The sequence below is a fragment of the Strix aluco genome, chromosome 1 (assembly GCF_031877795.1).
Source record: "Strix aluco isolate bStrAlu1 chromosome 1, bStrAlu1.hap1, whole genome shotgun sequence".
Taxonomy (NCBI): Eukaryota; Metazoa; Chordata; class Aves; order Strigiformes; family Strigidae; genus Strix; species Strix aluco.
The window spans coordinates 162094356-162119465 of record NC_133931.1 but is presented as its reverse complement, the minus strand read 5'-3'; the positions used below and the strand labels follow the sequence as shown (position 1 = coordinate 162119465).

Here is a 25110-nt window from a genome sequence, read left to right as displayed (position 1 = left end):
CCAAGAGCTGAACATATATCTGCAGAGATCAAATACCAGCATATAAACAAGCTGTGATGGCTTGTTTCTTGAAACCCAACAAGAAGGCGGTCTAATAAGGGAGTCACTTACACATCTTTAATTATGCTGGCTCCACAAGTTTAACTAGCATTTAGGCAATTCCAAAAACATGGCAATTGCAAAATAATTTATACCTCAACCATAACCGCTTATTGTGAGTAATGTACACTGCATGTTCTTTTCAGCTGATAGCAAAGCAGAGAGAGGTAGCACCCTGATTTGGCAAAGGTTCCTAATGACTGTCTTAACCCCAGAAAGGAGAGACAGCCATCATCATCACCACCATTCATCCACTTCTGGCAATCCAGAGCTGAAGGGAACATAGGGATACTCATCCTGATACAACATGTTACAAAATCATATTCCCCAGAGGATACAGGCAAGCTTATATAAGCAGCAGTGAAACTGGGCAACTTTCCAGCAAATTTATCCAACTGCCTGCAGTCTCCCATTTCAAGGTAGCTGAAACGCTGAGCGCTGCATAAACTCATTTGATCCACATCCCATGCATTTTAATAAAGAATGGGAAAGAACAGGCACCTATTAGTGTTTGCTAATTTTTATTTCCTAACACGCTGAAATGTAAAACATCCTCCTCTTTTCCCTTGCCTACACAGTCCCTTTTAGTTTTAAGTCACTCGTAGGCATCTTCAGTACGGAAATTAAAAAAAAAAAAAAAAAGTGTTTATGAACAGAAGCCTGAGTGTTTTTTAAAAAAAAATGTTGTATCAGATACCAATTAAAAAAAAAAAAAGTTTAACGAAAGCACTGTAAACTCAAGTGGTCTCCTTTTCCCTTTCCAGCTCCTTCCATCCCTCCCTTTAAATTCCATTCCTTGAAATAAACTGGGATCACTGGGATCAGCTGGTAGTAGTCACATAAGCCAACTTCACACTCTTTACTGACCTCTTAAGAGAAAGTTTAGACTGGATGGACCCATCTAGGAGAAGGGAACAGACGAAGGAGCAATGTTACCATGCTGTTCGCGACATCTGCACATTTTTATTTTTACGTCTCACTTTTAGGGTTGGAAACTGATTCTGCCTGACCTCCAGAACGAGCGAAAGAAAAGTCTACAACCTGAAGGGACAGAAAGCTGGGAAACAGATTTTCAGTGAGATCATTTCATACCTCTTCATAGGTTGTGTTTACTGTAGTTAACATCCACCTAGCCTCAAGGACTCTTCACATTTTGAAGAAGAATTAACTGTCGCTAAATTCTGAATGTTCTCCATTTCAATTACAGTTTGATAGCCTGAGATATACGCACTGTTGCCTTCTGCAACTCCTCCAGCAGAACCAAGGAAAAGCAATTTCACTGCTCTCTTCATTGCTAAAATAAAATAAAAATAAAGGCTTTTCCTTAGATTCCTCTGAATTTCTCACTGTTTAGGTATGTTCCATGTTAAAATAGGTTTAATCCTGCAAGAGAGGTGGCTCTCACAACCAGACTGCCAAGGATTTGGTTTCCACAGTAGCCAAGATTCCTGGAAATCCAGAAGCATCTGTACAAGGCAACACTGCATACAGCCAGACCACACCTGAGACCTGCAGATACAAGGGATGCCCGTCACATCCCTGCCGAGCACATGCTCAAGGCAACCCCACTTACACAGAGGCCTGGCCAGTAAGTCTGACTTATCTGGGACTGCAAAAAGCCAGCAGTCAACACTGTGCCCACATCCTGCTCTCCTCTTGCGTTGGGCTGAGTTTCTGCCTTCGCTTCCCAAAGAACCTACACATCTCAGAGGGTAAGCGATGTAAATCCAACATAGTACGTCTGGCCAAACGCAGACACAAAACCAGCACCCAAAGTATGTTCAGACACTCGAACAAAAAACTTCTGTCACTCTCCCTTTGTGTCTAACACACATTCTTCCCCATAATTACAGAGTCCAAAATACAATTTTCACCTATTATGAAAATTCATGTGAAGTTATTCTATATCAACTACTCTGTGCCTACGTGCACGCTCTTACACCTCTGCAGTTAAAGTACTGGTCCCATAACAACGACTTCCACCTAACAATGCTAAAATACTGATTTTTGACAGGTTCTCAGTCCAACTATGGCAACCAAAAAATCTGTTTAAATGTGAGAACCACAGAGGAGCACAGGGCTCTTTTTTTCTTTCCTTCCTTCCTTCCCTTCTTCCTTTTCTTCCTTTTCCTTTAGGTCCTGCCTTTCTTCCTTTCTTTCACTCTTTCTCTCTCTCTCCCTCTCTTGTAAATACCTGGTGGAATTTTTGATATCTTTGCTCAAGGTTCTTACTCACTTACAGATATAATTATTAATTTTTTTTAAGAGTAGGCTTATTTTTAGTACCTGTTTGGAGCCTTGAAGATAAATGTAGCAATAAATCACAGTCCCTTGAAATATTTTTATTACTTGAGATGTTTCGGTATCCTTCATACTGAGGTTATTTCTCAGAAAAAAAATAAATAATTTTGTGGTGCCAAAGAAAATGCATGCAAGGCTTTAATTCTGCTTTAAGTTAGATGGCTGAAGAAAAACGTCTTTTCCTATCCTCTGAACAATCAAAAGAAAGTGTTCAAAGCTGAGATTGTTTCTGCTCTTATATATGCAACATTAACCTCTACCATGTCAGCAAACAAAAAGGTGTCTTGGAACAGATACTTTAAGCTCAGGGAGACTGTCAGAAGAAGATGCTGACGCATATCAAATTGAAAATATTAAATACAACCTACCATAAATATTTTTCCTCAGCCAGTACTTAGAAAACATGGCAATGACTTAGACTGGGATGAATGTTGGGAGTGAAGTTGGGAGAAATCCCTTGAGGGGTTCCAGATGCATGCTTTTTTTGGCAGAGGCACTGTGAACCTGTACCCGTCCTGGTGTCTGAAAGATGCCAATGTCCATTCACTCTAACTCTTCAGCCAAAAGTCTCTGAAGGTAAGAAATAATTCATCATATACACACTCAGAAAATGAAGTTTAAAATAATGTTCAGATAACAGCTTAGAAGCCTGGCATTTCTCTAAGCAAAATTGTGCCGTTTTCAGTTTTGCTTTCTAGGGAGAGCTGTGACCTGTTGTGAAGGCACTGAAAACACCTGTGAAAAACGGAAGAGTTTTTCTGCAGTTTGTGACTAAATATTTAAATATCAATTAAAATAAAAGGATTCCCGTGCAGCTGCTGTGGAAGTCAACAGCAGTTGTGCCACTGGCTTCATGTCAGAAGCAAAGTTTGTGTCTTACCAAATCCCTGAAACCTGGAGTAGTTCAAACTACAAAGAGTCACTCTAATTATTACAACTGCATGGGAACTAGGTCATAATTTTTTTTTTCTTTTTTTCTGACCTTACAGAAGAGCATTTAAATAGGACATTTGCAAAAGAAAGCACACTTCCAGGATTAGGTCCTGAGATAGCTTCATGAGAAGTTATCTCAAGTTTCTGAGACGAAGCTTGTAATTCAGTGATCAAGGGTGTCAGGAGCCCAGATGTCCCACTGAGGGGAACCAACTAAAAGACAATGGCTTGAGTCAGGAGACAGGAAAGCAACACGTAAGATTAAATATTTAAAGCCTGGAATAGTTCAAGTTGCTAAAAATCCTTTCAGTATTTCAATGAGTTGCGGACTGGGGTCTTAAATGAAATAAAGCTCAGCCTTATCACTAAAGAACAATATGAAATTATGACTACGAACGCACTTTACCACACACCTTTTATGGGGTTAATTTTGTCTCATCCCTGTCTCATTATGGATCCCGCAGGTCGTGCTCCTGTTCCAAGCCCTAACCCCAGGGAGCAGGCAGCTCTGCCTCCTCAGGGCAACCCCACAAACACCCCGGGGTACGGCAAGCACGCGCTCCGCTCGTTGTGTGGGGACGCTGCCCGTAAGCAGCGGGCTGGACTACAGGCAAGCTAAGCTGAGGTGGGGAAGCCAAGCCTCCCCTCTCCCGACCCGCAGCCACCATCTCCACCGAGGTCTCCTCCTGGCCGTGAGAAGCCGCAGCTTTCCGGGCACTTCCAATGGGAAAATCCATGGAGTCGAGAGAGAAACGTGCCAGACACCTCCTGAGCCCACTCTGCATGGCTACGCCTTGCGGTCAGCACTGAGATCAGCCCAGGGTTGAGGGCTGAAGCATCACAGGTGCTGAGCACCCCGGGGAGCCTCAAACAACTCGCGGGGTCCAGCCTCTGCCCTCCTCCTCTCCAGCAGAAATACAAATTTGAAAATAAAAGCAGGAAGACAGTTTATGAGGAGCATTTTATCTGAGTTAAAGTTGGAGCGGGCTGTAAACTCCCATGGGACATCTAGGTTTACACACTTCGGATGAAACTGTAAATTGAATATTAAACACACATTTTTATCAAATGATATTTCTCCCAGAGAAGGCTGAGGACTGCCTGTTTATTTTTTTAATCTGATTTGCTATGTTTACAAGTGGTAGAAAAGCTGGTTATATCAGCCACTCCATCTTTTTAGTTCTATTCGAATGACTTTGATTTTGTTTTTCTAACAACACTAAGAAAACTATAATGCAAAAAAAAAAAAAAATCTATAATCTGTGAAAAGGCACTCTGAAATCCATCAACCAAGTTGTATCCATAATTGCTTCCCTGGCTTATCAAAAAAAGGCTCATTTGCATTATCTGTTATCTTTAGATACCCATCCTGGTCTATAAACAGAGTTATCAATCCCGTTCAGAGGCCAGTCCACAAATTGAAGTTTTCTATAGAGGGAATTAGCTATAAACAAGCCCAAGGCAATTTTCTTTGACAGCCAATGGTAAACCATAGGAAGTAACTTTAATAGTGATTTACAGTTCTTCTCTGGTTTCCATCCAACTTTTCCTTCTTGTGCTTCTGTTCCATCCAAAAAGGAATTTTTCAGATGTTCTAATTTCCCATTCAAGATGCAATCAATCCCAACTCTAGGTGTGTCTAATCCAATTTTTACGGTATGTTCATGGGCCAGCACCAGAGAAAAAGAACTCTCTTTTTATTTTCTTTCAATTGCCTCTGCTGCAATCACAAGACTTGTCATCTCCTGGTGTGAAATGCACAACAGTAGAAGAGAGAGCGAAGGAGATTCGAGAGAGAGAGAAAGAGAGAAATGAGCCAACCTACTGAAAAGAAAGGGGAAAAGAGATACACAAAAATAACATTAACATTTTTGAATTATCCTACATATTGAAAGCTTCCATTTACCAGAATAATTAATTAACTTAAGATTTTTAAAGCCTGTACAGAGTTTTTTAATTCCTCATTTAAATCACAATATGCTGTTACAAGGGGGATATTTAGGAATGGACTCCAGCTTCACACCACCCAGCTTCCTCATGTATACCACAGTGAAGCCAGACTCGAGTCCTGTACCACTTGCTCACGCACACTGCCCTTATGTACACGACTAAACCCCGCTGTCCCAGCTCCCACACCACCGAGAGTCAGAGGACTGCTCCTCCTTTACAAACGAAATATCTTTTCTCTTAACAGCTTATTCCGGCTAACTCTGAACTTCCAAGAGACATACATTTAAAATACTGATTTTTCAATGTCTAATTAAAAAATATCTCTAAGCCACTGACACACACAGCGGATCTTAACGTGCATCACAGGCACAGCAAAGAAACAAGGTGGGGCATGGTTCCTCTCTGAGTAAACTACAGCAAATGAAGATAAAGCAGCCAAAAACCACGGACAACAGAGACCTACGTGGATTTACATCTGTGAGAGCAGCTGCAGAAGAACGGAGGAGAATTACACCCAAGAGTTTAGCAATTAATAAATATCCTCTGTATCAATGCAGACCAATAAAAATTGTTCTCTTTTACATTAAAGAAAAACACATTTACTTTATTTTACATAACTCAGACCACAAAGCTTTGTACACTCTCCTATTCCTTTTCTTTATATATGCATACACATGGGGGGCATATATATATATATGTATGTGTGTATGTGCATGGGTTATTTTTCCCCTGATTGAAAGCTATCCTAATGGGTAGGCACTAATGGATTTGAAGTGATAAGGAAAAGGCGGACATGCAAAATGCTCCAGAACTTCTGTTCCTAATCAATCACCAGAGATCAGTGACATCATTCAAGCCTTTGATCAGAGCTCCCCTTTCAAGCTTAAAAAGGGGGATAGATTGACCCACACCAGCAGAGGGACTGAAGAAACACCTAGGATACAATTCACAGTGAAATATGAGAAGTCACCGGCATCCCTCTTCAGAAAAAACTATCCCTTCCCACCTTCCTCAAGGAATACAGCACGCATTCCAGAGCAACCAAGCACAAACAACAGATTTATCTCTTTCCCCAATAATTAGAAAACAGCCAGGGAAACAACACATCACAAAATCCTTTCAGGTTTTATTTTCAAAGCCTGCGCACGCATTTTATCCTGAGCAAGCGATTTATTATGTTTGCTTGCGTTTAAAAATCTTCTCAAGTCCATTAGTACACCAAAAAAAAGAAAAAAAAAAAGGAACTTATTTTTCAAAAATGCCTGAGCAGCTTTAACAACTAAAGGCTGACGCCCATTTTTAAAAAAGAAATAATTTTCAGGAGAATCAGCATCACGGCAAGCATTTGCTACACTTAGCACCAGCCTTTGTCCATGTCAGGGCATTCAGAGAGTTGGGATCACTAATCCCACTTCAGCTAAAATTGAGCCCCATTGTTTCTCAGTTCATCTGAGTTTCCATGGCACTTACTAGGACTTAAGTGTTATTTACTTAGTGCAGTTTGTTAAAAACAAAAACCAATAACTAAGTCTTAACACAAGCATCAGGTTTGCTTTTTTTTTTTTCCTTTTTACTTTCGATAAGCTCGAGATGCAGTCAGCATTTTACAGTCTCAGAGACTTCTTCCATCAAAAAATCTTCAAGAAAAGCAAAGTTGAAAATAGACCTGAAAACGTTCACTTCATTGTTTTGGCTTGGTTTTCTCCCATCTGTATTTTTAAAAAATCTAATTGAGCTTCCTGAACAGCAGCAAAAATGTAGTTTATTATCTCCCTCATCAGGTGATCAATGATTTCATTAATAAGACAGATAACAAAACTGTCATATCATCGACACAGTTATGAAAGATGATCCTGGCTTCTTGCTCCATTTTCCAAGGTCTGGGATTCTCTGTGGCAGCTCTGAGTCCATTCAATATTTTCCACAGACAGAGAAAAGTGAAAATCCATTTTGAAACCAATTTCAATTAGGATCCAGAAGCTGTTATCACAGGTGTCGCAGAATGGGCCCGTAAGTGGAAATGTCGCCTATCCATTCTGAAATGAAACCTTATCAGGGGCTACGAAGATGGCTGAGGACAGCCTATCTGTAAATTACTTTTCGTCCTGTGTTAACTCAACCCTAGTTCTGTCATATGGAATTCTTTCCAGCCCCTCGTAATAATCTAATGACTAACTAGGCGCTGCACCAAAACGGCTTTTATTCTGCTCGGGCTTCCCCCGCCGAACGGGGCTGCAAATGCAAATAACCGGAGGCGGCCAGGCGAGCCAGCGTATTTAGTAATATCATTTAAAGCTCTCATAGTTTATTACGAGGAAGTAACGGGCTTGCATTCTGAAGCCTGTCTCCACCCATTGCATTCCTGGTGATTTTTCAATTGCAAACTCCAAGGCCCAGTTATTTCATTAATTCAGCACCCAAGTAGTGAGGCTTTTCTCTCACATCTTTCAGTCTCCTTTTAGCAAATTATCCCATGACGGAGGATTTATTCAGTCAAAGACCTCGGACTTTGAGAGGCAACAAAAGAATCAAGAGACTTTCTGGTCCACCTGCCTGGCGAATGATGAGGCAGGGTAAAGCCTCCCCTAGAGAAACCAATCAAACCATTGTGTGGCACAGTCAGACCTTTTCAACTGTCAAGCCAGGAGAGCAGGAAAAGAGATGAAAGAACTCAGGATGAAGCTACCATTTACAGAACCATGTGGGAATGGTCTCCGAAGATTTAATAATTGGGATGGAACTCAACTTTCTGAAAACTAAAAGGAAGAACAAAAAAAAAAAAAAAAACAAAAACCAAAAAAAAAAAAAAAAAAGGAAAAGAAAAGAGAGAGAAAGGGGAGAAAGAGGGAAAGAAAAGAGAGAGACTAGGAGGAGGGGAAAACACTACCAGTCAGGCCCAGAAAGAACTCTTCTACAAAATCCTCTGTTGTTATGTATGAACCCCTGTGCTGGAAAAGAAGAGAAAAGCAAGTGTACGACGGGGACAGGGAGAGAACAAGAGAGAGAGCACAGTTTGTAATTACTAACTTAAGTTTCAGCAATTTATCATCACATCTTAGGAAAAACTCCATCAGTACAAATCTGTTCTATTAAGCAGAACAAAAGAATCCCCTTAGTGTGGGATATCTGGGTGTATTTGCAAGCTATTGCACGTGTGGGACTTAAGTTTTCACATTTCCACTTGGCTGCATGTGGAACCTGCACGGAAAGTCGTACTAAATGAATGGAAACCAGCGTATTTTAAGCGGTTGGCATGTGCAAAGAATGTGCACACACAGCTCCCGTGTAGCAAGACTCCAGCTGATTGCAGGCACCAGATTAGGAACTGTCTTTTGATAACCTGACCCATAAAGCCTTACAACCCAAATTCTAAAATCATCTGAACAAAACCCAGTATTTCCCGTGTATTTCCGAAGCGCATCTGCGCACTTGAAATACACATTCATCAGGAGGTCCAGATCACATTTACAAGTAAATCAACATTTTTCTGAATCGTCAGCCTTACGAACAAAAATAGAATCTGCAAATTAAATTGTGACCCCTTGCAGTATACATCAAAGGCAAAGACTTTTAATAGGAAATACGATAATAACATAGAATAAAATGTACCTCATTCCCTCTTAGTTGGGATGGCAAAAGAATGCACCTCCCTCCCCTCCCACCCTCACCCCAAAATAATGAGATATGGCTTGGAAAGAATACAGACAATGTCGTTTTAATACAGTACATTCTTTACACAATCACATACCATACCCTAAGCCCACTTCTCTCACTTATTGGCATATGTATTTAGTAAAATTTCTGTGTAAGCAGAAGCTGAGGTTTTATATCTGCCAGAAAAGAATAAGAAAATAAAAAAAAAAAAAAAGGAAAAAAGTAAATAGAAACATACAAAGCAGGGATATAATCAAATGCAACACTGATACCTGATTATGTCATTTTAACTGGAGACAGACATGAAATAGGAAACATCTAGAAGAGAAAAGCTGAATGGCATTTGAAAACCTGTTAAGTAATTTAATTATTTCAACTGCCTTAATTTACACAGCCCTAATTCTAAAGCCAAATACTATGCCTGCCAGAGGGGTTGCCTGGTTTTAAGTCAATTAGAAGGATTTTTAAAAATTCTTTTTATTTACTTTAAGAAGAAGATCTGCTCCATGTAGCTCCTTCACTTGCAGATTCCCAAGTCTGATCTCTTTTCAGGACCCAGGAGCTTTCTACCTTTATTTTTTAGTGCCCTTCCAATTCTCCCCAGCTACCTGGCACCCATATGTTTGTTGACACCCGTTTCCAGCAGTTGGGAGAAAGGTGCCATCGCTTGGAGCAGCAGTCTGCTGCGGTGCAAGGTCATGAGGAGGCCCTTTCTCTTTTAGGGTATCCTCCCCAGAGACCAGCACTTTGCAGCAGTGAGTGAGCCCTTTTCTGGAAGGCTAACAATATCACTGAAGCTTCAGCTGCCCACAGCCTTTTTCCTACTAAAAATCAAACCTCTTGTTGCTCCCCCCTCCCCAGTACTGTGGGCTGTAATGCCTGAAGTTTTTGAGCTCTGATTGATACTGGGTTCCTGCAAAGCACAAGCTACAGAGCACGGTACCGTTGTTGTACAGTAGAGACCCACTTTAAACCTTTTTATTATTATCACTTCTTACTCTATTTCAACACGCAGGTACAACTGTAATATGGTTGCTTGAGTGTTTTGTGGGGTGGGTTTTTTTATTTGTTTTTCAGGAAAAAAGAATCCCTAGTGTATAATTCCCTAAATTTAACCTCCACCTTGTCCAGGTGGCAAGCTTCTGCTGCTAACTAATGTTTTCTCCCGATTCCACCTCATGTTATCCAGCAGGATGTTAAGTCATTACTTACTGATTACAGTGATTGCAGGGATAAGCCACTCAATCATCTCTTTCTGGAACTTGCAAAGGGATACAGGAGGATTGACATTTAATATCCCTTATGCTATTAACCACTGCAGGGAGGGGAGAGAAGGGGGGGAAAAAGCAGGGAAATCTCCGCAGAATTAATGAAGCAATACTGTATTGCACTTGCAGATCATTGGCTTTAGAGCAGGGTAAGGGTAGGGCTGGCTCACTGCGGGACAACACTAGAAAATAGTATCAGGCAGAATGAGTTATTACAGTCTACAATAAACCCTAACCTGATGACTGGAATTTTATAAGTAAGCATAAAGGACCATGGGTGCATTACTCCGAATGAACACGTATTTAATCAGCTACTCGCATCAGATCACAATATACCAAGACATGCAGTCCCCACCTAATTACAACCTCCAATACTTTTGCTTCCAATATTTCCAAGCATCTGGAGAGCCTGTCCTCCCCAAGGATAGGTACCTCCTTTTAGTTTATCCTCTTAGGACCTGGCCACAATTATTAGAACAGAAGGGTACACAAAATCTTGCAAGTTCAGGTCTTTGCCCTTACTTTTCTATGCTACGACACATGACCATTCTACCCTTACTTTTCATGCTGCTGTATGCCACCGTTACAGATAGGGAATACTTGCAATATTTGTCTTGCTGAAAAACAAAACCCTCAGAAAAACCTATACATTGAAGTCAGCACTTCCAATATCTAATACTACAGGATGCTGTTTCCTCGTTGACCTGAAAATGAGAAGTGAAGAGGGCCCCTCCATCCCCTTTGATTTCAGGAGAGGAGGAGGACATCTCCTGATCACTTTGTAGAATCAGGTCTCATATAATCAATTCGGGACTCAATTTCCAGGCCACTAAAATAGTACAGGCAATGTTTCTCGATACCTAACAACCTCTTTTGAACCCCGACCTCTCAATGGGACCCTGAGCACATCAGTCCGACGAGGGGGCCGAGAATGGGTATTATGATTAACACTTATTTTATGGTGAGCTTGAAAGCAAGCAGCAGGACAAGTAACCAGCTGAAAGTTTAAACAGGAAATGTGATTCTTACGGGGTTGCAGACTGCTGAATACTTCCCTCATTCAACCCTGAAAGAACTACTAGGAAGAAAAAAAGAAAAAAGGAGACCTAGATGAAGCTGGCTCTTCTTCTGAAAGACTCAAAGTGGACGCATGCCCTTCCTCTCATTTATTCATCCATCAAGCTTGGTTTTAAGTTACATCATCATTAAGATAATAATTTCTGCTTTCTATCACTTTAAAGTATGTTCTCAATAACTATCTGATTCTGATAAAGGTAGTCAAGTCCACAACCTACATACGTTTATAATTAGCTTTTTTTTAAGGCAGAGTAATAGGTTAATAAGAAATATCAAATTACACTGGAACAAGCTCATGGGTCAAAAACTAGACAAAACACATCAAACTGAAAATAAGTGCTTGCCTGTCAGACACTGAAGGAGTCCCTATACAATAACTGCATTGTTTTAAAGCAACGTTAAAAACGTCGGTTTAGAGCCAAAATGTACAAAAGAGGAAAGCATTTTAGTCACCGACAAAATTCACAAGCCAAATAGTAAATAAATCAGGGTTGAATGCAGTATTACAATCTCCTAACGTTCTCCAAGCAACGCTGCAAAGTGCAGCTTTGCCTTGTAGAAGTATTAATTCAGCCCTCACAGAAATTCCCTGTACTTTTTCGAAAATAAAGCAAAAAATTAATTATATCCATGCTACACATTAAGTGTAAAAAATAAACTGCATATAGCTGAGGGCTGTGTTAGGTTAGCGTGGGGTTTTTTAGCCAACACCTCTCAGGAAGTACACTAACAATAAATCTGATTCACCTACAAAGCAGCACGGAGAGTCGAAGCGGCCAGCCTGGTAAAGCATTAAAGCAACTGCCTAATTTTAAGCATGCAAATACCCACGTTAGGGCCAACAGAGCTATTCCTGCGCCTAAAGCGAGGCGTTCGCTTGAGTACTTGCTGGACTGGCGTTCAAGCCTTGACTGCAATGCTGGGACTCGGGAGGGCTGGTGATTCCCCATGCAGGAGGGCACTGCACCAGCGCAGGCAGCACAGCTGCGCAGGCAGGGGAGCGAGCCGAGTTTTCTGCTCCGGCACTGCAGTGCTCAGCCTGACATATCGACTTGGCGTGCTGCTGATCTCAGCGACAGCTCCTATGCCAGGCTGCGAGGCATGGCAGCCCAGGAGCAGGCACCCTGCTCGCCCTGCCAGCCCTGGCGCTGGCCCGCAGAGCGGCGTGGAGGAGTAGCCGAGAACAAGCCTTCACATCAGTGTTCGTCACACTTCAGCAAGGCACGTCACCACGCCGACGCCTGCAACGTTTACAGCCTTCACCTGAAGGTTTCTTCTTAATCCTGGGATTACTTGAAATTACAGGAGGTACCATATTATCCAATGGCGGTCTAGCAAGGCAGGTTTCATGACCTGCAATACCAGGCAAAGGCTTTCCAAGGGGAGCACAGAACTAATTTTAATGAGCTTATCAATGGATACCTCTCTTCAGAAAGCTGTCCCTTGCACAATTTGATAGAAATCTGTGTCTGCATGCAGCAACTTTCAGGAGATGACCTAAATCCATGCATGGACATGGTAGGGAATAGGGTCTCACTGCTTTGTCTCCAGAAAAGTGGCAGGGATGCATGTGTGAGAAGACAAGGCTTGACAACACGGCACCGTGGTAGCAAGGTGGTCCGGGACACTGGCCTCATTACTCCAATGTCATGACTCCATAGTCATGACATAAACACTGTATTTATTTGTTGCTGTTATTACTTTGCCAAAGCAGATCAGTCAGAGGCTATCAAATCACACAATACACAAAAGTAAGCTTACTTTACACCCTAGCACAAACTTCTTATTCATACAGCGTTTTGTAAATCAACATTTCCGTTGGCAGTTTTCTTTAGCAGTTTCCCCCTCCTTGGATATTAGCCTAGCAGTAAATACAGCAGTCAAACAAAGGAGTAAAAGGAACAATTTGAAAAGAAATGTATCCTAGTAAACTGCATGCAGTTTGGTTGAGATACACAAAGAAGAAAAAAATCAAAAGCTTGCAAAAATGAATTCAAAACAAAGCAAGAGAGGTCCCAAATTACAAAGTCCCACTGGGGATCAAAGTACACCAAAGATTTTTGTTAGTTATTACAAATTATGATTTTTTTTTTTTACTTTTTTTGATCACATGTATTTTAAAAGAAGTTTTAATTTTCTCCAGCCCTAAGACCTTCCCCACATGTTTCGGCCTGGAGCACATTTTAATGGCTTAGTTATAAATCCCTGAAATTAGGGGTTTATAATGGAAACGCTGGCAGGCCCTTATCTAACACAGTGCAAGCATCTTAGCAATACAGTCAGGGTTTGTAGTTAGGTGAGTGCAGCAGAAATCTTTTTTGTGTTAAGTAGTGACAGGAACTCAGCAGAAGTGGCTAACGTGTAAACTACAGTGTTCAAGTCTATTGTTCAAGTCTACAGTGCAGCTGGTACCTTCCAAGGGGTGCCCACAAGTCTGGGTCTCATAACTTGTACGGCATAGTTAGGGTTAACACAAGAGCTGCCCTTCCAGGTCACCTTCCCCACTTTCTTTCCCTTGCACCTAGATTTACACCAGGCTTTTCAATAAACAGTTTGCACACCATATGGTTTAAAAGTTTTCTACACTCAATACTCATTTTAACATAGATTCTGCTACTGGGTGTTAGTCACTTTTGGGAGCTGTTGAAATAATGGCATTTTCTTTGTTTCTTCATGACTGTAAGCTTTGCATAAAACCTGTAACTAACAGCTTTCAATCTATTTATGATCCAAGTTCTGACTCCTTCAGAAGACAGGAGAGCTATTGAGAAAATACTAGTTTCTCCATCACACCTCAGACAGCTGTCACTCAAGTACACATTACCCTGCAAACTTTTCTAATTAATGTGTTGTTCTGAAGGAGAGAAGCGGTGACATTAGACATGCTTACGAGGTGACACTGGTATGATAGGCAGATGTTGCTCTGCAATGACAGCAGTCTTCTGACAAAAGCAGCAAGGATCATTCTGTCTTTTTGTTATTTTTAAGGGTACCTTACCTTGTTTAACAGAGCATTCAAATGCAAATCACAACCGTTTAACATTACCACAGCCCTCTGCAAAAAAAGCGGCACTGAATCAACAAAAGCTGCATGTTTTGTAGGAGTGGTGTCTTATATCAACTGATGATGTTCCTGTAGTAATACTCATTCCAGCATTAAAGAAGAAAAGATGCAAATGCAATGCAAGCTCCAGCTTTCATGCAAATTGGTCCTTGTAACCAAAATTCATTATCATGACAATCACATCTGCAAGAAGCAAAACTTTAAAACACTGCAACAGTAAAAGTCATGTTTAAGTAAGTTCCTAAAGTTTTGATATTAGTATTTGTTTTGGTACATGCTTCATGGAGTCTCCACACTAAGATAAAATTTTTCATATACAGGAAGGAATGGAATTTTTTATCCCTCTGAAGCCCAACCCTGTATCTCTGGAAAGTCGTTTGCTTGGTTATACATGAAGGTAGTTAGAAACCCAAACCTTGGAGATCCTGGTGATTTCCCTAAATACAAAGATTAACAAGACCAACCCTTACTCACTGAAAACAAAGGTAACTGTCATCACCTCAACCAAATGCAGCCTCAGGCCCCAGGATGTGTACTGCATTAGTATCTCATTCCATTAATAGGAGACAATTCCAGTGACAAAAATGTCTAGTCATTCATTAGACTTAGAATCATTCCAGCTCTTGGGAGTTTGATGCCCCTGACATGCAGTTAATACACCACCTAGATGAAGCAGGTAGATAAGAACTAATATTACCGTTAAAGCCGATCGGTAGAATAGAGAGAGAATTTGACCATGGAGTAAATCATGTCGGAATAAGCCAAAAACGTCTTGAAGGCTTTATTTTTAGCCCTCTCAAACTAAATGTTTAACGATAATGTTAGAGCTAGCCCAAACAGTCCGAGGTATGCGCCACTATCGAGTTTGAGTACAAACCCTTGACACATCAAAGAATACACATATGTGTTTGAGACTGCATCTGTTTGAAAAGTTGGGCCAAAGTGGAAAATCCTATTATCAAAAAAAATACAATGGGGAGCTCTTCAGCTAATGTGAACCTCTGTAATTCTATTGACAGCAACAGATCTGTGCTGACTTACACCAGCTGAGGATCTAATTTCATATGCTTTAGAAAACTGATGCAACTTTTTCCATAGCTGCTCAAGAGTTTCTATACTCCCGTGAGGATCAACTCCAACTAGTAGGTCAGCAGGTGCTGAGTTTGCTTTGAATCTGAAGTCCAGAAGGATACTGGGATATGAGCCATCTAATTTTTACTGACCCACAGAGATTCCCCTCTAGTACGGCTGTGGGATTCATGTATTTTCTGCTTTAGTCTAGTGGGAGATACATGTTTCTTTGAGAAAGCAGAAACCGTTCTTCAAGATTTCAAAGTGAGAACTTGACCTGGACCACAAGCCCCCATGAGTAAGCATGATGGAAGCAGAAAGGGTGAACAGAAAATGCTTTGCCAGAAACACACCAGGTCTCCAAAATACGCAGAAAGACATCTTCCGGTTTTAGCCATTATTACACTGATTTGCAAAAACCAACAGTTAATCTGCAGCTATCCAAATTCCACAGGTCTAAACTCTGTTCACACCTTTTCAAGCAATTTTCTTTCCTAATGCAAAGGGAGTTTTGCATTAGTAGGGACCAACACACTCAGCCCTCTTACACTGAACAATGAAAGGGCCAGGGCTGGGATTACACACTCTCCAGAGAGGCAGAGAATATGTAAAATTGTCAGTGAGGTAATCTCTGGGGAGAATTAAGCAAACTACTCCAGTTTTGCAAATCTACAAGCTGTATATTCACAACTTTGAAATGAATTCATGGGAGGATACACTCTTAGCTTGATGTTTTGTCTCTGGCCATTAAAGAACTTTGGGGAGGTGGGGGCAGCCCTTTGGGAGGAGCAAGTTTATTTGTAAAAGAAGAGAAGAAAAGAAAACTTTGCCATTAATTTCCACAGAGCTACTTCTGTCTCTTTTGTAATAACTAATTATCTAACTAGCGTAAGTGATTTCAATGGCCAAATGCAAAGCACTCACAAGCCCTGCCAGGCTAATCAAGACAATTTCCAAAACGCCAAAAACAGGAACTTCCTATAATAAATAACTTAGCACATTTACATCTCAAATTAGAACATCTGGAAGAAAAAGACTACGCCTGATGCCAAAACAGGCCTTATTGTATCCTACCACTTTCCATCACCATCACCCCCCCGCCTTGTTCGTTTTCTTTAGCCTTTCCTTAGAACAAACACTGATCCAGGTGCAAACGCTCAATTCACAAGGAATGCAGTGAACATAAAATTACTGTAGGTTTGGCTGCTAGTAAATCCCTGCTGTTACTCACCATTGGAAGTTGTGCTGGAGGCAACAGCTTTCTCACTGACATCTGTTCGACTGGAGCATTTCACGATGGAATTCTCCACTTTTTTCTTCTCCGTCGTGGTAGAGCTATGGGACTGCGCCTCCATGATGACTTCTCATTACTTCAGCTCTCCTTGTACTAATACCTGAATGAAACAAGAGAGTCATAAACTTGAAATACTATTTGAAAGCTTAGACTAAAACCTCTCACACCTCTCACCCTGAAGAAGAGCCCGCAGCACAACTGAATTAGCAGTCCCACAGGCCACTTCTGGATGCCCATCAAATCATGTGTGCATGCATGAATTCCTGAAGGACTTAAGGAAGCACTAACACCAAAAATAAGTATGTTTGCCTTTAAAGAGAATCAGCATCACAAACCACTACGCTGCTTGACAGGTAGGTCCATGTTTTTCAAGCCTGTAGGGTTTTAATGGACCCAGGGGAAAAAAGCCAGCATTTTCCTCCTATGTCCAGAGCACTTTGGAACAACACTAAAGAAATCAAGACAGACCTTCATGTTGACTATAGAAGTCAAATATTTAAATTCCAACATTCACACTATCCGAACACACTGCAGCAAGAATTATCCTGTCTATCTCTACACCTTGTCCTACTCGTGTAAACATCTCTCACTTTGTTCAGAAATCTAACTCAAACAAAAGTGCATTGGAGCAACACCCTAAAAACCACAGGGAAAGGCAAATATTATTGCTAGTGGCAGATAATGAGATCACTTTCTTTTGCATGAAAACACTGAAAATGGAAAACCCTGCAGAGGTGTGTGTCTGGTTATTCTGCCTTTCCTGGCTGTTCTCAGTGTCATCCCCAGTGATACATTACTTTTATACCCTGCGGATCACTTCTCCTTATTCCCAGAGCTTTTACATTCCTGACATAAACCCAAGAAGCCCATAAGCTTCCAAAAGGGTAATACTGCTTGTGCAGCAGCATATCCCCACCAGGCCCCAAGACTGCTGGGATCCTGGGCTGTGAAGAACACAAGCATTTCCAAGCACTGGTCTGCAGCTTAACTTGATGCATGCCAGTCTGTCCAAGTAAACGTTACATTAACCATCAATATTCAGCACACACCATGCTTAGAACTGAAGTACCTGGGTACTTCAGTAGTTTGAACATGATCCTATGCAACAACAAAAAATTGTAATAAAGAGAGTGTTTTCAGCTCTGAGCAGGACTGCAGTCATTAGCTAAAGGGGTCTGAAACGGAAGGAAGTCACACTGTTCTAAAACATCATTTAAATGAAATAAAAAACCAAAGGCTTCAAAACAAGCCACAAAGTGAACTATAATGAAGTGTAATTACATCAGCAACCTGTTTCCCCAATTCTGACAGTCAAAAAAAAACCACCAACCAAAACAACAAACCCCAAAAAAGGCTACAAAGCCAATTCATCACAAACACAGCTGTCTAGTAAACCTTCCCTTTCCCACCTCCCTAGTAGGAGTTCTTTTTAATAGCACAATAAAACACTCCAAAGCCTCATTGTTATACAGTAAGGATCAAAGAAGAGCCCAATGACTAAATGAATCATTATTTAGCTAGGCAGCACAGCCAGGGAACTGAATTAGATATCAGAGACTCTCTGCCACTGACCTACTGGTCTAACCTTTGGGAAGGCCAACTCCCTTGAGTTTCTTTCTTGCTAAAGACAAGAATAACAAAGCTCTGCCTGCCATGGCAGAGTACTTCCAAGATCTACTCGTGAAAGTGCTATAAATATTATTATGACCTGTGAAACAACTTCCTACCAGAACATGAAGGGGAACGTCAGGTGTCTTCAAACAGGATGCAGGAGAGATCTAACAATACTCAACTTGCAACAGCCCTCGCGTGTAGCCAGCAATGCACAAATCTCCTTGAGAAGAGATCTCATACAAGCTTGCTAAACAGCCCCTTTCCAAATTTCTCATATGCTTTCTCCCCCTTTTCCCTTGTGCACCTCATGCAAGAGCGTCCACAACTTTGGTCACTTATCACATATATCAGGCTTTGAGTTATTTAACAGTCTTTAAAAAGAATAACATTCTACACTATCTCTGAAGGAATTTAAAAAGCAATACATTTTCAGCTGTGGTTATGTTTCTTCTCTTTTGCCTTCTAAGGGCCAAGTCTGCCATTCAGGCAGCATCTTCATTTACATCAAAGAGTCTGACTTTGAGAGCTTGGAGGGAGAAGCTGCAGAACATTTTCTTCTGTCCTTGGTTCACAAGCCTGTTTCTTTTGGCTAAAAGTCATGGAAGGAAACAATTACGCTCCCTACTCCACTAGAAAGGAAGAAGCCACATGGCCCCAGTTTCAAAAGGCCACTGGAGTGGCATGAAACATTTGGGCAAAGGTCACAAAAAAGATGACAGGTATCTACAGTGGTTCCACCACCTCCTGCCACAGAGATGTCTGCGCAGATATGAGCAAGGAGCCCTCATTTATCTCCACTTCCTTCCCCTCTTCACCATGGCAGGACAGGACCTCCCTTACAATCTGGAGATGAAGGTACTGTAAGGAGTTAACACAGCTTTAATCTCCTAAAAAGCATCTCTGGATCATCTGCAATTCAAGAGCAACACGTGGCTGCTCAGACTGGCATCCATCCATTCTCTTGGCTATTTTTTTCTTTCCCCAGCAGCCTACCAATGAGATTTTTCTGGTGCTTTGGGGTTGTTTTCTGTAATGGAGGGAAGACTAGCAGACATGATTCCACGCTTCCCACCACTCTCTATCACTTTCCTGTTTTACACTACCTAGTGTGGACAATGGGACAGAACAGAGGCCTAAAGTAGCAGCTTAAAGTGAATTTTTGGTCAGAAAATTGCAGAACTGGCCACAAGCTAACATAAACACCTGCTCTTGGTACCTGTTCTGGTTCATGTCTGTTTAGTTTACATCCAGAAGGCTGCTTTTATTCATGCTTTTATTCAGCATGGAAGAAGGAAGACCGCAAGAGTAAACTTTCTTACTCAGCTCTACACCCTGCACCACGAGCCAATGGCCCCGGCGCTGCTGACGCTTCCTCCCGTGCCTTCTTTCCTCCACTCCCAACCCACGCACGCCCGTGTGGCAAGGGTGTCTGCAAGAATTCCAGCAGCTCCAGTTACACCCCAGTGCTTCATCAACTACATGGTGGTATGCATGGCTGGGAAAGCACGGAAAGCCAGGAGAGGTGGCAGGACTAACAAGCAGAGGTATGTGTTTTGGTACCTTCTGCCAAGCATGCCCGATAGGGAAGCAGCCAACTGGAAATCAATATGGTGCCCCACAAAACTTTTTTCCTGAAGACGAACTTAAGCCCAAGTTGAAAACACAAACCAGACACACACGTCTTCTAGAATCATTCTCCTTAATTTTGGCTGTGATTTTTATTTTCTCTCAGAAATCATACTGAAAGATGGAGAATTGCAGTCTACCAAAAAACACCCATCCAGGATGATGTAAAGATTTCTTTCCACTGGCTGCTAATCCCTAACGAAAAGCATTCTGAAAATCAGCCAGCCTGACATCACCTTCACATTAAAATACGAAGTGGTTTATATTATGGTGTACACGGCTCTCCCCAGCGTGGGGGTCAGTGACTTCCCTGTTCCTGCCCCCAGGCCTGAGACAATATGTATCAATTCTGCAGCAAGGAGCTCTGCTTTCAAAACACCAGAAAGCTAGTTTCTGTGGCTACCCAGCATCTCCATGTGCATATGAATGGCAAGAAAATGCTATAACAGTATATGGGCAAAAGCCTGAACTTTCATAGGTAAATAGGGGGATAAACATTCCTTCTTGAAAGCAAACATTCATGGCTTTTTCCCATTCAACCATGCTTGAACCTTTTGTAATGTTCCTAAAGCCTGAACCCACTGCACAATTAATTCCAGATCCCCATTTTAAACCTAATCCCTCTCAAAACAGCAACCTGCCTGCAGGTGTGTCTCTTCTTTTTAAACCATAAATGTAAACTTTCACCAATTGCATATTAAATTGGAGGAATTTCAGGAAGTAGCTACTGCAATGAACTAGTTAAATGAGGAAAACTGTCTCTTTTAAAAGGAGTGTCAACAAATAACAGTATGTTGGAAATGCATTTCAAACAAAAAAAATCTTTCAAGCAATTTGAAATGATATAATTTCCGGTCCTTATGTATGCTGGTCATAAAACTGCCTCACAGTAGTAAAAATAATCATATTAATATACTGGGGAGAAAAAAAAAATCTTTTTGTTCATTTACTCACAGTGCCAACTAACCGAAACCAGTGGAGCAGCCCTCCGCCTGGAAGAGCAGGAAACGTGACCCCTTCTGAACATACACTTCAATTTTCCAATTCCTCTCTGAATTACTTTTTAAATCATTGCATTTATATTGCATATGTTAGTTTTAAAGACCAGATCATGCAAATTTTTATTCATAGGAATAGGCTCACTGACTTCAACAGTACTACTTGCTTCAGTCTAAGTGCTTGGGCAGGAATCAGCATCTAGAATTTGCATGTTAGATTGGTTTATGTTTCTTGCGAACTTAAACCTTCTTCTGCCTTTATTTGTTATATTTTTTGAGGGGGTATCCTTTAATGTGTTGGGTTAAAAAAAAAAAATCGTTTCCCTGTTTTATTCGATGCTGCTGTAGTTGTATTCAATTCATTAACAAGTGGTTTGCATCCGCTGAGAAGAGCTGTCTGAAATAGCAGTGTCACAGCATTCATCATCATTACATCAGCAGTAGGGAAGTTCATACTGATTGCTATCAGCAACCAGAGTGCCCCAATCAGCGTGCAAGCAAACATAGCATGTTTAATTTTTCAGAAATGACTGGGTAGTTAGGGTGCTCATAGGTACTACTTTGATCCACACTACTGGAAGCAGTCTTTGGGGATACAATACATCTTGAACAGCACAACTGTATGAAAGTGAAAAACACAAGGGGAGGCATGAAGAACAATCAGGAAATTACAGTCTCTCTCAACCATAAAGGACCCTTTATCAGTTTTATCAAAACCAGTTACACCGTTCCTTGGGATTATTTAAGGATAAAAAAAAAAATCTGTCTTGTTCAGATACATTCAAATGCAAACTTTACATGAGACAATCTTACGCTATTATATGAGAGCTATTTCACACTGATTTATACAGGCTTGATTCAGGTACATTTAACTTCCAAAACCCACCTAGATTTCAGCAGTGCTTTCCATCAAACCTGCTTGCAAAGCTGCACTGACAAAGTTACCCCTGACAGTACTTGCTGAAAAATACACAAGCGCTCAGACATTTTATGAAGTCTCTTCTAGCTGCAACATTAACCTCTTGGTACCCTTCACCATTTTTATAATAGCTATAGGAACTAATCTAATTACTATACATCTTTTAAATAGTTTTATCTTTTCCCAGTTTTTTGTATGCTAAACCAGAATTCTGCAACCCCCATTAACTACTCCTGGGCAAATTTTGTTCGGATTCTTCCCTGTTGAGACAACTGGGCACAGTAAGACTAACACTGCCATAAACAGTACAAATAATAGTCTTATATCCTCTATATATAAAATCACAACAAACCATTAGTAAGTTGGGGAAAAAAGGTATCTTATACTTTGCAGTACTTATCTCTGTTTAAATTACAAGCATAAACTACAAATGCACTAGTTGCTAATTGCTTACTTCTCCTAAATCTGTTTTGAAATGCAAAGTAAAATTAGAAAGAAAAAACAAACAAAAAAAAAACCCAACAGAATCAGATAGGAGGATCTGTTGCTTGAAATTAAAAAATACCCCAAGTTATAGCGCACCACATTTATTAATACAATCTTTCCAAATTCATTACTATCTGCTGTCTTTTCCTGTGTTGCATTCCTTTGATTTCTTCCCCCCATAAAGACTGAAAAACAACTAGACCTAAAGCCTGGTTAATGATGATCTGATCTGTTCCTGATAGGTTAAATAGCTTGTGGCAACAATAATGCAGGATCACAAACACAAAGGCAATCAGCTAGGCGAAGCAGTGCTATTAGCATCCTCGTGATTAAGATCCTAAGTAAGAAACTATTCTATGGCATACACGGAACTACTGATCAACTGTAATAATTGCTCAACTCCAGAGGAATTACATTTGCTTACATCTTTCTGCTACAGATAAACTGGATTACCAACAGTTCTGAAAATATTTAAAACCTACACATACAGTAGGATCAATAAGTGACACTTTCTACTGAGGCAGCACCTCAGTTGCTTTTAATACACATCACCCACATACTCTTACAAGTAGATTATCTCTACTTTTGTTACGGGATTTAGAAAGCTGTTAAGTATAACCCCAATTAAATGTTTTTACTATTACTTCAACAGATTAAACTGTACCTAAATAACACAGCTTTCCGCCAGGAAAGAAGTGATTCGTAGTTTCTTACCCAGTAAACAGAATGTAATGGATAAAAACACTGAAGGATTTGGGTCAAACTGTCTATATCCAACCAGTCCATCCCTCACAGAAGTTACTGTTTAGGGACACACAACACAAAGCTGAGGGATACAGAACCAGAACTTACAACACATCTTAGTGGCTTTACACTTCAGATATGATGTATCCTCTGAGGTAAAAATTCGTAATCCATTCATCATCCAAGTCTTTAGATTAAACAACTGAACTTTAAAATGAAAAAAAAAAAAAAAACAACAAACCAAAAAAACCAAAAAAACCTCAACCCCACAACCACAACCAGATAAATAAACCAGGTCATTAACTCTGCATCTAAGCATTTGCTATTTTAATCACATGGTCTTGGGTTTCTTTATTCCTCATTTTGACTCTTCTTACAAACTATCTAAATACAGACAACGGAAAGAACAAAGGTTATTTCTTTAAAAACAGAAAGTGCCACATATTTTTCCAGTCTTCAAATCTGTAAATATATTTGGGGAGGGGAGCGGGTTTAAAAACGGTAACGCACTTACCCTTCAGAAATCGGAACTCCTGCCAGTTAAACTGCCTAATATTGCTAGAAAATTCAGAGCAGTGCGTTATTGTTTGCTTTGCAATCCTACATGTCCTTGTGCTTCCAAGTCCGCAGCAGCAAAAACTCTAATAATTATGTCAAAGTAAGATTAGCTGTAAAAGAATTAGCACAGGGAGGGGGAAAAAAAAATCTCCTGTGGACTTTACTGCTTGTAGCAATAGGTAAAAATGAGTGGTGACACTTCAAACTTCCCTACCAAGCCTACACTCAGTTTTTGCCCCTATCTTTCTTCAGGAATTCAGCAGCACTAAATTCAAAACAAACTTCAATAATAGCACAGTGACTTCCTTCTGTAAAACACTTATTTTATGAAACCTGGAGCATTCTATACATGCTCAAGATTTGAAAGGACGGGAATATGCAGAGAGGAGGACAACCAGCAAGACTTGCTGTGTTGATAACATACCCTATGACTTCCTCTGCTGATACTGTTATGAGCACTAGGAACAATTATGGTGACGATATAGGATGTTTTCTTCTTTCCCTTCTTGCCAGTTTGTCGACAAACAGCTTGGTAAAGCAAATTACAAACATCTGCAACGGGTGTGCTTTGCATCACGATTTATTTAGTTCATCAAATAAGAAGTCACTACAACTGCCACAGAAAAATGCAGAAATATTCTAAGTTAGAGCATCAGAGCTAAATGTGAATTCCAATGGCATGAACATTTTCTTCACACTTTTTGCTTGATCTCATCAATCCCAAGAGATGAAAGTTTCCTTAGAATCAAAACTAGATCTATATATCAATGTCAATCTATACAGGAACTGAGCTCAAGGAAGAATATATTTAATGTACATCCATTGCAAAGATGTGCCTTCTGTTTCCAACTTATGATATGCAAATGAAAGAAGAAAAGACTGTATTCCATGTTTTACAATTAGCATTTTAAAACAAGATTAAAGGAATCAAGTATAATGTTTCTGAAAGTGCCATGTTTTGATCACCAGTCCCGTTCCTGGAAGCCTGTTTATCTCCTCAGCATACTCTCAGGTTAAGGGATGCCCTCATCCAGAATTTCACGTTCTAACCCAACACAGATGTTTTAACACGTAAAAGAGCTCCATATATCCAGGAAGAACTTCAAGTGTGAAAGGTACTTTATAAAACTTTATCTTCAGCTTTTACAGTTTACTTTAGGTTTTACACCTGTCTCATAGTAGCAGTAAAACTGCATCATGATTCCTTCACGTTTTTGTAACTTGACAAAATACAACAGCACAACTCTGAACTGCTGCCGTATAAATTACCTTGCAATCCACTACCCCTGTTCAAATGGTGTAATCATAGAATTGTACAGCTGTCTTATTTTCCCAGAAAAAACATCCACAGTGAATTGAAGAGCCAAGCAAAACCACACCAAACCACATGTCCTGTTAGTTAAGAATCAGTGGTGCTAGGATTTCATTTTAATATACGCGGTTCAGAACAGCAG

The 25110-nt window shown here is 40.5% G+C and overlaps 1 protein-coding gene across 1 annotated transcript in view; it reads right to left on the bottom strand.

The window, feature by feature from the left end:
• Positions 1-25110, bottom strand: part of GLI3 (GLI family zinc finger 3) — a 208799-nt gene that overhangs the window by 177668 nt on the left and 6021 nt on the right. Inside the window, exon 2 of the mRNA XM_074843243.1 lies at positions 16649-16811. Coding sequence (XP_074699344.1) covers positions 16649-16772 — 124 coding nt within the window. The 5' untranslated portion in view covers positions 16773-16811. The remainder of the gene's footprint in view (positions 1-16648; positions 16812-25110) is intronic.